The sequence below is a fragment of the Acomys minous genome, assembly GCF_964271855.1.
Source record: "Acomys minous genome assembly, chromosome: 3".
Taxonomy (NCBI): Eukaryota; Metazoa; Chordata; class Mammalia; order Rodentia; family Muridae; genus Acomys; species Acomys minous.
In genome coordinates this window covers 137,271,020-137,286,021 of record NC_140485.1, presented here as the reverse complement: position 1 = coordinate 137,286,021, position 15,002 = coordinate 137,271,020, and the positions used below count along the sequence as shown (strand labels likewise).

Genomic DNA, 15,002 nt, shown 5'->3' with positions numbered 1-15,002 from the left:
CCAAGGTAATGACTACAAAATGGAATTCTGGCAATCTGATGGGCAGCAGGCCAGTGGGCAACTCTAACCGAGAAGCACAAACGACTCCCAGGTGGAGTGCTCCAGGGAGAAAGTCAGAACAAGTGAGCCATATAACGGATGAAAGCACCGTGAAGATAAGTGCACTGGACAGAAGACTAATCTCTGTACTCACATCTGATTTCTTAACATTTCTTTACTCTGAAAACAATGACCTTCTTCTAATGGTCTTCGGGGTTTGAAAGCACGCCTTGTCCCTCCCACAAACACACTGCTACTACTGCTTCCTATCATGACTGTGTGTGGCCGCCTGAGCACGCAGCCTGGCCTGCCCTTCTCACTCACTCAGCTGTCGTGTCCGTGTACTTGCTGCAGCCACTCACTGTCACTCTGCTCACCACACTGCTTCTTCATTTCACATTCTGGAAACAGTGTCATAGAGAAGGAAAAACAGAGAAGTGAGAGCAAATCCCAAGTCTGCCATCGTCTAGCCCTGTGGCCTTGACAAAGATCTCTAACATCTCTGAACTGAAAATCCTAAGGCTGCATAGCACGGTTAACAAGTTGTACAGAGTTGTTGTAAGGGCTAAAAGGTAATGAACATAGCTGGGCGTGGTGGCGCACGCCTGCAATCCCAGCACTCAGGGAGGCAGAGGCAGGCAGATCGCTGTGAGTTCGAGGCCAGCCTGGTCTACAAAGTGAGTCCAGGACAGCCAAGGCTACACAGAGAAACCCTGTCTCGAAAAACTAATGAAGCACATAGAGAATTATGGGCACTCGTGACAACTGCCATCAGCCAACAGCGGCACTATATTCACCTGAATGGTAGCCATTGTGATGCCCACATCATCTAGGCTGGAACCCTTCCTGTTTCATCTCTGTACTAGCAGGGTCCAGCTCAGCACAGGCCAATCAGAGGGAGTTCAAGGTATAGCTCATTATCTGATTTGCCAAGAGAGCTTCTCTGAAGACATGCGTCCACAGCACAGCATCCTCTGACCTGCCATAGCACTCAGTAGCCATCAGTCCAATACAATAGCTGCCACATTATTTCTTCAGACATGGTCTTAAGGAGGCATAACAGGAGGCAGTGAAGCTAACTGTGGCAATGTTTAAAACATATTATCACACATGTGCATGCAGGAGCATGTCCCATAGAGTGTGCAGAAGTCAGAGGGCACCTTTGGGGACTCAGTGCTCTCCCTCCACTGTAGGTCCCAGGGAAGCACAGGTCGTCAGCTGCACAGTAAGCGCTTTTGCTCTCTGAACCAAAAGAGAACAGGAAATGGAAAGAAACAACAGTAACTAACCCTATCCTGACCTACTCGGTACTCACAAATAGACTTATCTATGAAGAATCCAGAAGAGACACAAAAGCGTTATAGGCTTTGGTGGCTTTAACACAGAATGAATTTTCTTAGTAGAGTCAATGTATACATTACTAAGTGTTTAATTCTGCAAAATGCTTCTAAATCAAAAGTTTTCAATGCCATAATAATACCCATTACTTCATTTGGATGCTAATTTAACTTTTTTTTTTTTTAATTTGAGTTCCAGGACAGCCAAAGCTACACAGAGAAACCTTGTCTTTTTCTTTTTTTTAAAGATGTTTTGCTATGTATACAATGTTGTGTTTGCATGCACACCTGAACATCAGAAGAGGGCGCGAGATCTCATTATCACCATGTGGGTGCTGGGAATTGAATTCAGGACCTCTGGAAGAGCAGCCAGTGCTCTTAACCACTGAGCCATCTCTCCAGCCCCTAGAAACCCTGTCTTTAAAAAAACAAAACAAAACAGCAACAAAGTGTTTTCGGCTCTTCTGGATTTAAGAAAGCCAGTCCTCCTTGTGCCCAGGGACGTAGAGCAGGAGTCTGGCTCTGAGCTCTCACCACAGAGCACAACAGCGGCACAGATCTAATGGAGAGGCTTGCTGTCATAAGCTGGACATTCCTGGTCTTCCTGGAACTGCGATGCATGCTGTGCAGTGGTTTTAAAAAAAGAAAAAGTACTTTAGAAATAATTTCTGTAATATTTTAATAGTACATATTGTTAAGTACAATCTCCAGAAAAGCTAAATGGCAGAGTTTAAGGCAAACGGTCTGTGAAGAGGCTTGTGTAGGTGTAGTGATGAAGGAATGGAAACAGCATGTTTATGATGTGAGTTGGAAGTTACATACAGAGGCCCAAAAAAGAAAGCATAGGGTGCTAGACCCCCAGGTTTCCTAACAGTTGGAGGCCACCATATGACCACTGGAAAAATGAGCACAGATCCTCTATGAGAAGTCAGGGTTCACACAGTTCTTAATGAGCACTGGATAAATGAGCACAGATCCTCCATGAGAAGTCAGGGTTCACACAGTTCTTAATTCTAATTGCCTCAGCTGGGTTTCTGTTAGTGACTCTACTTTCACTTTTATGTCTTGAATTGCGCTCTCCATTTTATTCCACTGCTTGTGTCTTCATGGATTTTACTAATGGACCTCTTTAAGGTGCTTGACTATATTCATAATAGATATTGTGAAGCCCTTGTCATATGTTTCAACTATACTGTATTTCTCAGGGCTTACTATAGTAGGATTTCTGGGCTCTATGGGAGATGTATTATTCTGGCTGTTATTAATTGTGCTTTTATGCTAGGCATCTAGGCATCTGGATATAGTATGTTTATAATTCTCTGTGTTGGTTAGTATTGTGAGAGATCAACTAAATGATGAGAGAGGTGAGAAAAATGATAAATAAAAAGTTATGTTCAAGGACCTAAAGTAGTGCAGTTATATCCAACTTATGTGATTAAGTTTTTGTATAAGAATAGGTGGCATTGTGCCCCACTGTCTGCCATGCCTAAACGGCCTGTGGGGCCCTTGAGTAGCGTTCCATTTGGAGCTCTCTCCACCCACTTCTCACCCATCTGGACTACCTGGGACACTGACAGGGAAGATCCTGCTGTAACAACTGGATTTGGGGACTAGAAATACTCCGGGGGATCAGAAAAGCTTGACTGCTGGCTCTCCGTCTACTGAAGTGGGGAGTACCAAGGGTCCTGATTTGAGTTATATGTGGTGCGATGACTTGAGACTATTGATGTCCAATCTAAATTTCATATATCACATTGGGCAATGCAATCTGGAACCAGAGGGAAAAGACAGAAGAAGATAGAAATATAGGTGGGAATTAATCTTTTTAATTTTTCTCTTTTTGGGGGTGGGGGGGGCTTAAGACAGGGTTTCTCTGAGTAGCTCTGGCTGTCTTGCACTCATTTTGTTGACCAGGCTGGCCTCGAATTCACAGCAGTCCGCTGGCTTTGCCTCCCTGAGTGCTGGGAGTAAAGGCATGTGCCACCACGCCTGGCTCAAAGAAATAATCTTTAAGAAGCTGAATACCCTCTAACATTTATAGATGGGGGTGTATAGAGCTAAAAAAGAAAGTGGAAAGTCGAAGCCAAAAAAATGAATAGGAAAACCTGGTGCTCTGAAAAAAGAGGAAGATAACATTTCAACTCTACTGATGCCACAGGCACATCAAGTGCAGAAAGGAGACCTACAGGCTTAGCACTGTGAGGTCACTGGAAGGGTCATGCTTCATTACAATGATAGGGAAAGAACTGGGATAAAGAATTAAACCATCTCTGGAAAGACTAAGCTGCATTTTCTTCTAAGTTTGCCACACCATCATTGAGCAGACAACTTCAGCAAAGTACTGTCTGTTTCTGTGCTGCTCAAGGCACAAGAGGAGAGCAAGTCAGAGAAAGCATTTCATAGAGAAGTAACCGAACTGAAGCAGCCAGTGAGAACACAGTGGAGCACATATGGCTAGCTTCAGTAGCACTCATAATAAAACAAATATTTCTGCAGCTGAAGCAATGGAGTAATAATAAGGAAGCTCACTCATATCAGGTCAGATCTTACCAATTAACACAAATTCCCATTTTTAGAGCCCTTATATTTCATAATTGTGGGTAGAGGACTATGGTTTTGTACTTAATGCAAGTTTTGCAAAGATAAAGATAGGCCGAAGATCCCCCAGAGGGCTGTGGATTAAATTAAGGTCAGCTCTCCTGACCTTAGACAAAGTGCCAGTGTCTGCGAGCTTGGATGGTATCTACTGTGAGTCTTCTGGGAACCACGAGAATGTCACCAGGTTGGAAACTTGGGCGACTATCTCAGTGCTCTGGGGACTTCCCTGGGTTTAGTATGGGCCATAGCAAATCTTGGGAAACTAGCATAGTTGGTCACTCTACTCAGCAGGTAGTCATAAATGGGACACATTCTAATGTGAAAAAACAGAAGTTAATGAAGAATAAAAATGTACAGTCAGGGAAAAAATGATTCAAAATAGTTTCAACAATGAAACAGGTCACTGTCTACCAGTTACAGACCCTTAATGTGGTAGACAGAATTGTAAACTCATTCACTCTAGTATGTATAACCTGCAGTCCTCTTCAAAGAATGCAATTGGGCTTTTCTCCAGAGACAGAATCAGAAAGATGGCACAGAGAGGCTAAAATGACAAATTATCTGAATGGCTCAATGGGCTTATATCAGGGTTCTTTCCTCTTCCTTCTCCTCCTCCTCCTCCTCCTTCTTTTTCTTCTTCTTCTTTTCTCTCTCTCTCTCTCTCTCTCTCTCTCTCTCTCATTTTTAAATTTACTTTTAACTCACATATTCACTTTACATCTCGATCACAGCCCCCTCCCCTCCTTTCTTCCTGGTCCCCGACTCTTCCTCTTATCCCCCTTCCCCTTCTCCTCATAAAAGGACAGCCACCCCCAACCCACCCTAGCACAGCAAGTCGCATAAGGACTGAGCTCGTTCTCATCCACTGAGGCCAGGCAAGGCAGCCCCGTCAGGGAGAAGTGACTAAAAGCAAGCAACGGAGTCCGCATCATAAACAGCACCCACTCAACTCACTAGGGGACCCACATGAAGATTAAACTGCCCATCGGCTACACATGTGCAGAGGGCCTAGTTTCAGTCCATGTCTGTTCCTTGGTTGGTGCTTCTGCCTCTGTAAGCCCCCCTGGGTCTAAGTTAGTTGACTCTGTTGGTCGTCTTATGATGTCACTGTTCCCTCTAGGTCTTTCTATTATCCCCCCTCCAAATCCTTCCCCAGGACTCCCCGAGCTCTGCCTAATGCTTGGCTATGAGTCTCAGTATTTGATTCTATCAGCTGCTGGGTGGGGCCAATCAGAGGAAGTTATGTTAGGCTCCTGTCTGTAAACATAGCAGTTTCCTTAATGGTGTCAAGGGTTGGCTCTCTCTCCTATGGGGTTGGTCTCAGGCTGGGCCAGGCATTGATGGGATATTCCCTCAGTGTCTACTCTATCTTTATCTCTGTGCATCTTGTAGGCAGGGTAAATTTTGGATCAAAGGTTTTGTAGGTGGATTGGTGTTCCCTCCCATCAGTATAAGCCCTACCTGGCTAGAGGGTGACCTCCTCGGTCTCCATGACCCCCACTACTAGGAGGCTCAGCTAGAGACATCCCAGTATCATCCCTGTAGCCTACCTTGTCACAGGTCTCCAGCTGTCTTAGAGATACTCCTGCCCTCAGTTTCCCTTTTCTCTCCAAGTCCTCTTACCTCCCCTCCCCACATTTCTCACATCTGATCCCCTCTCCTCATTTCCCTCCCCAAACCTTCTCCTACCCAGTTCCCTCTCTACATCCACTTCAGCTGCCTATTCTATCTTCCCATCTGAGTGAGATTCAAGGCGAGCCTCCCCTGGTCCTCCTTGTTACTTGGCTTCTTTGAATCTGTGAACTGTAGTACAGGTGTCCTGTACTGTATGGCCAACAGCCACTTATAAGCGAGTGCACACCATGTGTGTCCTTCTGGGTCTGGGTGAGCTCACTCAGGAAGATCCTTTCCAGTTCTATCCATTTGCCTGCAAATTTCATGATTTCTTTTTTTTAATGGCTGAGTAGCATCTCCTATTTTCTTTATCCACTCTTTGGTTGAGGGACATCTAAGTTGTTCCCAGTTTCTGGCTATTATGAACATATTTGAGCAAACGTCCTTGAAGTATGGCAGAATGACTTTTGGGTATATATCCAGGAGTGGTATGGCTGGGTCTTGAGGTAGAACTATTTACAATTTTCCGAGATAGTGCCAGGCCTAAATCCAAAGTGGTTGCACAAGCTTGTACTCCCACCCTTTCACCACATCCTCAATGATGCTAGCCTCTTCTTAATCACTTCTACCTTCTTAGCTCCAACTAACCAACATCCACTGTCCCAGGAAGACAAAGGTTTCACTTCAGTGCTATCTCTCTCTCTTGTTAATTGAGGCTGACTCTTCAGCCCCAGCAGATCAGAACAACAGAATCTTAATTCAAGATAGCAAACAGTCCAAATTTCTCTCTGAAACTTCACAGGCCAGGCCTCCACCTCCACTGCTCTCAACATTCTTATCTTTCCAGCTCCTCAACAACATCCCACTAAGCCCTCAACACTCAGTGACTCTTCTAGCCCAAAGTCACAAAGTCCTTCCACAGTCCTCCAAACACACGGTCAGGTCTGTCACAGCAATACCCCACTGTGCTGGTTCCGACTTGTATCAATTAGGGTTCCTAACACCATCACTAAAAAGCAAGGGCTTATTTGGCTTACACTTCCACACTGAAAGAAGTCAGGACAGGAACTCAAGCAGCGCAGGATCCTGGAAGCAAGAGCTGATGCAGAGGCCATGGAGAGCGCTGCTCACTGGCTTGCTCCCCATGGCTTGCTCAGCCTGCTTTCTTACAGAACCCAGGACCACCAGGCCAGCAGTGGCACCACCCACCATGGGACTGGGCCCTCCCCCATTGATCACTAATTGAGAAAATACCTTACAGCTGGATCGTATTGGTCAACCTGGACCTGCTGAAGACCCACACAAAGCTAGCAGCTTTCAGTCACTTGGTATACGGGCCAGAATAACACACCCAAGTGGGGAACACACTGTCTCCAGAATCCAAATAGGCCCCTAAACGCTGTACTTCTTTCTGGGTGGTAGGAGGGGTCAGGTGCAATAACTTGTCCTTCGCCTTAGAAGGAATATCTCTGCGTGTCTCACACCACTAGACCCCTGAGAATTCCACTGAGGCAGAAGGTTCTTGAATCTTGGTTTACTTCCCATCCTGTGACCCCCATATGTGCTACCAATGAATTCAAAGAGGTTGCTACATCCTGCTCACTTGGTTCAATCAGGGTAATGTTGTCTATTGATGTCTAGTGCACCAGTATGATGTTCCGTGGAAGAAGCAGATGATCAAGATCCCTTCTAACTAAGTTATGACTCAGGGCAGGTGGGTTAATATATCCCTGAGGTAAAACTATAAAGATATTTCTCCTTGCCAACTGAAAGCAAAGTGCTTCGGGTGGACCTTGTGGACACATACTGAGAAAAAGGCTTCTGCTAAATCAATAGCTACATACCATGTACCAGGAGATGTGTTGATTTGCTCAAGTAAGGACACTACATCAGGTACAACAGCTGCAATCAGAGTTACTACCTGACTGAGTTTTCAACTGTCACCTGTCATTCTCCATGGCCCATCTCCTTTGTCTGCTGCGCTGGGCAGATGGAGAGTCAAAGGGAGATGTGGTGGGAACTACCACCCCTCCATCTTTCCAGTTCTTGATGGTGGCACTAATATCTGCAATTCCTCCAGGGATGCAATACTGGGTTCCCAGTACTGGATTTACTATTTTCCTTGGCAGAGGCAACTCTAAAGGCATCCATTTAGCCTTTCCAACCATAATAGCCCTCATTCCCCAGGTCAGGGAACCAGTATGAGGATTCTGCCAACTTCTAAGTATATCTATCCCAATTGTACATTCTGGAACTGGGGAAATAGCACAGGATGAGTTTGGGGACCCACTGGACATACTGTGAGTCACAGTTCAGCTAAACTCCATTAATCACCGGGTCTCCATGAGCCCTGGCCTTAACTGGAGGGCCACAATGTTTCCCGGAATCTCCTGGACCAATGTCAACTCAGAACCAGTGTCCAATAGACCCTCCAAAGTCTGACTGTTTCATTTCCCCCAGTGTACACTTACCCTTATAAAAGGCAATAGGTCCCCCTGGGAAACAACTGCACAAAGGCTAACAGTAAAATGTTTAGGTGTCTTACCAAGATCGTTCCTCAGGGGAGTTTGGCTGCCTCTTCATTCAAGGGGTTCTGGGTCTGCAAACTGACTCACGTCTGCAAATTAACTCACTGGCCGAGATTGCCTTTTGTCATGACCCAACGTAGCCTTTCTTCCATTTGTTTGGGAATTTTTCTGCTTACACAGGTTAAACAAAAATTAGTAGGCTTCTTATCTATTTTATGCCTGGAAACACCATGATTGATTAGCCAATAACAAATGTCCACGAGTCACACCATCATAAAAGTCACTTTGTCTGTGCTGACCGTTACCAGTTAGGCCATTCTGGACACTGCTTTGTCTCTACTGCCCACCGTGGTCACCTTGCCTCTGGTGAGTCTGTGCTGTCACCTGGCCCCTGATCCTAGGGCTCTAATTAAACCCACTGCACTTAAATTTGTCCCAGTGAGGAGCAGCTCCAACCCTAAGGTCTGGCACAATGGAGAGACCACGAAACTCTTCAAATGTGCTGGTGCCCCCTCACCATTCATCTTACAGTATTGGTGAAGGACACATCTTCTAGACCTTCCCACTGTGGAGGACTAGGTTTTTACACAGTGTGCCCCACTCTAGCATTGCAATGTCCCTGAGCCTTAGAATCCCGTCATCAACACTAAGCCAAGAGATATAGGGCATTTCCAATTCTGTTTCTTTTCATATATGTTTCAGCCAACCATTCAAACAAACTCTTGACAGTTTTTTTTTTTTTTAACTGTGTGAGGTTCTGTATAAAACCTAGAATCTAGTAGCCCCACAAGGCTGGGTCTCATGGAGGTATTTTCTCAGCTGAGGCTCCTTCTTTTCTGATGACTCTAGCTTGTGTCAAGTTGACACACAAAACCAGGCAGTACAGGGCCCAAAACCCTTAGTCCTACACCTCCAACACCTGCATGCCAGTACCATGTTACCCAGACTGAGATCTAGAGCAGAGATTGCATTGTGTGAGGAATTCAAAACTACAGCACTGTAAGACCTGAAATATATGCTATTTTTAGCAAACATACGCATACTGATTTTATTATGTATCTTTTAAGACAATAACCATGTATATGTAAGACATGTGTTTTGTGGACCCACTGTAGTAAATTTGCAAGTATCTGTAAAATATAATTCTTCATAAAAGTACATACATTACATAAAATTCTCCAAGAATAAAAATATTATATATACACATAAGCAGATATAATCCCTGCACTTATATTTTTAGTAAGGAAAGCTCAAACTCGTAAGAAAGCTCTTAGTAAACTTAGTAAACTGAGAAGCAGAATCTCAACCTGGCTTTACAACTGAAATTTTCCTATTTTGATGGTAGAGTAAAATGGTATAACCACTTAGGAAAACTGGCAATTTTCACTCTTAAATACATGCCAAAAGATGGCACTGTACACGAGTGTTTACAGCAGCTATGAATATAACAGCCAAAAACTGGAAGAAATCCAAATGCTCATCAAAAGAATGGACAAATTGTGCATCTTAACCTTAATTGTGCATGGAAAACCAACACCAGTTTAAAAGAACAGTCTTAACAATGTACACAACAGGGATGGAGCTTAGATATTGTACTGAGCAAAAGAAGTCTCACAGAGTATATAGGAAAGAACACGGGCTACCTTTCAGTGAGGGTGTGCCTCACTGAAGTACACAGCACCTCTATGAAAGACCCGATGGGCACTACAGCAAGGGACATCTCTCCAGAGAAGAGTAAGCGCTCAGACATGTGTATCGAACCTGCCTGGATTTGGTACGTCTTGGTTTTCCTTAAATTTATATTACTTGTAAACTATCTAGTATAACATATTACAGCAGCAAGGATGGACGAAGATGAGTATAAAGCCTGATTTGGTGGAAGTTTATGCGTGAGGCTGTCAGTCACACTACTCCTCTATGGACGCTGGCTCCTCTCTAAACCCCTCGGCTGAAGCAAGCCTGGGGGCAAGGCTTCTAGCAATGTGGAAGTCCTCGGGAGCGAGACTCCAGAGGGCAGTTCTGGAAACAGTGGCTGTGGGGGTGGGGCTGAGGGTAAGGGTCCAGCCCTGGGCCTGAAGCAGGTGGACGCCAAGAGCGGTCAGATGCGAGACACCTGTTAGTTTCATTTTACCAGAGACAGAGGAAGCACCTAGACCTACTCTGACAATCCGTGTCTCTCACAGGCTTTATTTATACATAAAACCATTTGCTCAGAAGTTTTAATCACTGATTATATAGCCTTTTAGGATACAGTTTTTCTAAGATTTTCCTTGATTATATAATTATATTGAAATAAAAGAAACAAAGTGAGCAAACAACAAATTTCATGAGAAATAAAAATTAACATTTTGATAAAATCAATTTTCTTTTAACTCAATGTCTTTTTCCTTAAGAGTAGTGTCATAACCCCTTGAGGTTACAGAAACGCTAGATGGGGTGACTCTATTTGAGTTTGACTCTAAGTTTGGCACAGAGTTAACAGATCAGAAGTTATTTCCTACTACCTGACATATCAAAGTTACCTTCCTACAGAAGCCTAGTCTCTCAGGCCCTTGTTTAATTCTTCCTTTTCCTCTTTTACTTTCCTTTTACATGTAACATAAGACCACCATCCTTTCCTTTGATTCTTAAAATACTGTGCAGTTTTTCTAGCATCATACAAACATTGTTTATGCAAATGTAGTCTGCTCTTTGTTTTTCTCAATACCAGGGAAGTCCTGATCTAACAAGCGTGCTCAAGAAAGCAGGCAGTTCACTGAGCCAAATATTCCTCCCTGTGTCTTTGTAATAAAGTCTGTTTCACTGTGATCTTTATCTTTGCTATAAGCCTGTAAAGGATAAAAGAACATCAGGATTCCTAAAACTATTTGCTGTGCCTCCAGGAGGGCCCCAGAGTTTGTCATTAACTGTATAGTCAAAGTCTCCTCCTGCCCATGGTAGCTCTGCGTCTCTGAAGCTGGGCATGGAAACTAACGGTTCAGTTATAGCCTGTCAGCTTCTACAGCTTGCCTAAGTTTTTCCTCTTTGATGGTTTTTCTCAGACCCTCCGTCTCATGTTCACTGATATTACATTAATATCCAAATGTCTGTGTCTAAGTAATCAGTTCTGTGGAAGACTCAATTTTCTGCATAGATGTTTTCCCCAGGAAACTACCATTAGTTTATATTTATCAACATCAGTTTTTATTACATTATCCCAGCCATAGCTTTTGGTGAGAGGCCTTTAAGAGTGAGGAATATAGTACAAGGTAAAGTTGTGTAGTGAATTTCCACCAAGGGCAATGAAAGGTCAGTCCAGGCTGTCCACGCACGGGAGGAACTTTTTCAAACAGCGCCAAGTCAAAAGAGCATACCCCAGCATCTCCACAGAACCCTGTAAGTTGGCAACCCAGATTTCAGACCAAGCTTCTTCAGAACTGTGGGAAACCAGTCAGTGTTGTTCGTAACCTACCACATCTATGGTGTATAGTTATAACAACTGGATGGGCTTAAGCACGTATCTCAACAAGTCTTGCTTTTCCACAATGACATTTTAAGATGCCTGAAATAGTCAGATTCCTCTTAAGAAACACGCAAATAAGCTAATAAAGCGTGTTATCATGGTGTTTATACAAATAAACACTTAGCAAGAAACTATCAGCCATGGCCTTCTTTTAAACGCAGTAGTTAGCACTTAAGCATTCCTCAATAAATAGTAGAATAAACTTCAAATATAACGCACTCTGGGGCTTCAGAAGACGAGGGAACCTATGTGTCAATATAGAACACGCAAACATCAGTATAATATAGCCTATACAATGTGAAAAAAATGGGTCTTGTCAAATTAATGAAGTCTTATACTTCCACTACAAAAGTACAGGCTAGGTATTAAGCCATCACTACAGAACACACGGCAATCCAATACTATGACAAAAGCAACACCACTCTGATTTTCACACTGAGCCGTACAGACAGAATAAAATACGCATTAAAAAGCAGGTTAGGATTATCTACTGAGATTCTCCCTTCGCCTACCTACACTGGGCATCCCCTACACTGGGCATCCCCCAAATAGCTGTGCCTTTCACACAAGCAGCAGCAACTCTCAGGAGGAGAGGAAAGCACAGAAGGAGGGGACAAGTGACTTACTTGTGAAAGGACAGGGCACTGGGATCCATGCCCACCTTAGTGCCCTTCTTGGTGGCACACAGGAGACAGAGTTCCCAGCACCAAGTCTTACAACCACCAAGTCTAAGAAATTGAAATAAAGTTTGGGGCCAGGGGGGAAGCTCAAAATGACCACTGGGAATGACCACAGAAAAAGCAAAGCAAAAATCACAGCTCACCTCACTGTTGTGGCCTCGAAGGTTGAAGTTTATTCTCTGTGGAGTACTCCTATCTCTGCGACAGTGACTAGAAGTGAAAGTCACCCCCACCACACCACGCCCATTGCCTGTGGCCAACCATCCTTCTTCATAGTAGCGCCTTCGGCACACTGGCTTCTCCTTCTCACTCTTGGGGACACGCCCTTTCCAGGACAGGCACAGGATGTTGGAATCGCTGCAGAGCACAGGCCCATGCTCCACTGCTGCATACATACTTTTCTCAATGAATTATCTCCTTGCAGAGTGCTGAGAACATCAAAACAAGTTCTTTCATTGGCTATTTTTGTGGTTGAACTCCGCTGCTTTGTTTTTCTCCTTTAGTTACAACTGATCTTGAGTCTAATTAGGTCAGTATTTTATAAAGATCCACCAATGCATAGTGAAAAATTCCGCTATAAAAGATAATGTCAGCCTGCTAAGAAAAGTAACACCTAAAAATACATGGGGTCTATTTTAATTTTCAAGTTCTTAGGGGGAAAATATCCCAATCCTTTGGAGAAAGAGCTCTGTCAGTAAGTGGTGATGGAGAATCAGTTCTCTTCGTTTTTACTCAGCTTGGTTATTCTCAGCCTGAGACTCCAGTTTTGGTTTTGTTGTGTTGTTGTTGTTGTTGTTGTTGTGTGTGTGGTGTGATTCCAGAGATAAAAGGTTGCAAACACATAGATTTCAAGTAACATAAGGCAGTAAGAATCCCTCTAGCTGGAATTTTCTATTCAAAAGTTCACACGCAGAGAATGAAGATACAAGATCCTCCTCCCTCTGAAGCCACTCTCTGGCACGTTTTCTGAATTAGACAAATTTCTGCTGTACAGCTGGAAAAGGTGGCATAAGGGAAAAGGCACACTAACGTGCAAAATCAGACCAGAGCTCATGCAGACAGCAGTTGAAGTCTTAGGAAGATAAACACTCTTTCCCCCACTGCTCACAATCAGAAGCTTCCTGTCTCAAAGACTGTCCCTCTGTCCCTAGAATGGCTCCTCCTCTAGTGGAGCAACCCTCAGTGCCATAGAGACTGGAGCAAAGCCCCTTGCCCTGAGCAGAGGTAAAAGCCAGAGCCACTTAAAGGACCAATATTTTCTTTAGTTTGGTCCTACTTCTTGCTTACAAAGAGTCGGGCTGCAAGATTTTGTCCTTAAACTCGTTTCTCGGCTTTTTTGCTCCTAAAGATCATGCATTCTTCTATTAATAAAAGCAATCTTAAAATTAAGTCCATTAAATAATCTTCCTCTCATATGCACCCAGGTGTACATCAGAGTCCTCTGAGCTGTAGCGTCTCCTGAGAATGGCTCTGCACTTTGCTGAAAGATATCTTCCTGTTCACATTCCAGCCTGTTCACATACCTTTAGGCCAAGAAAGGCCTTTCTTTGATATTTATTTTGGAAATGACAGTTCCAACTAAAATTTTAAATACCATATATGTGCAGAAAAGGAAAAGATAAACAATAAATTTTAAAAATTCAAACAGTCAGCTGAAGACGCAAAGGAATCTGTTCCTTTTCAGATCTTCCCCTCACTCCAGCTACAGCCACAGTAAAAGTTACTGAGCTCCAGTCCAGTTTGAAAGTCTTCTTTACACTGGAGAGGTCTTCGTGAGGCTCGGTCTATGCAATCCTTTCTTCTCCTACAAACTTGCTTTGCCTGTGAACACCGTAGGGAAAATCTGCAGTTAGCGATGAGCTGTTCTCCATGGACTCCAGACCCCAACAGCATCAAGTTCTGCCATCTGATGCTTGGATTAATTTTCATCCGTTGCAAACCTTTTTATATTCAGAATGAGCCTGTCTTCTTATGAAAAAGTATTATGTAGAGAAAAGGTTTTACACATGCAGACACACTCTTCAACTGGCACTTGATATGTTCGTTTTCCCAGTTAATTCAGGAACCATCAGATCACTCATGACTTGAAGGGCCTGGGCTCTTACAAATCTGTAAAACAACAGTAACAAAAAATTGGATATATTATGTTTTTGTTTTTTTGTTTTTAAGTAGCAAATAAAAATTCTAGCAAGTAAGTGTCGTTGCAGGCATAAGTTTATTGTGTAATTCAAACGCTGATTTCTGTGCCCCCACCCCCATATCTGGTTGCAACTCTTGTTCTGAGAATCTCCAGTCTCAATGTTGTATAATCTCTGATCTCCAATTGTCTCCCTGTTATGTCAATAAAGCAGCTTGTAGGCAAACACTGAACAGGGAAGAGAATAGGGCTGGACTTCCTGCTATTCAGGGAAGGAGGAGTTAGGGGAAGTAGCAGATTCAGTAGGGGATTCTGCCACAAGCAGACACATACAAGGAATACTACGGGGCTTTGATCCCTTTATGAATCTTATAATTGATGAATGTGTGGAGATGGCAACTAGTGGGCAACAGAGTAACATCGGAATGGTGTCAGATGAGGAAACAGCATCATGTTAGAAGCCTTGGGAAGAGTCTAAACAATGTCTGATCAGCAGAGGTGCCCACATGCCTCCCCAAAGAGCCTGGTTGATTGTGATGTAAAATTGGGTCATGTGGGGGAGCTGGA

At 43.7% G+C, this 15,002-nt stretch overlaps 1 protein-coding gene across 5 annotated transcripts in view; it reads right to left on the bottom strand.

Moving 5' to 3' along the window:
- Positions 1-15,002, bottom strand: part of TULP4 (TUB like protein 4) — a 132,888-nt gene that overhangs the window by 82,584 nt on the left and 35,302 nt on the right. For all 5 annotated transcript variants that reach the window (XM_084777527.1, XM_084777528.1, XM_084777526.1 and 2 more), the window contains one exon: positions 12,442-14,407. In XM_084777527.1, the coding sequence (XP_084633653.1) occupies positions 12,442-12,693 (252 nt within the window). In that variant the 5' untranslated portion in view covers positions 12,694-14,407. The remainder of the gene's footprint in view (positions 1-12,441; positions 14,408-15,002) is intronic.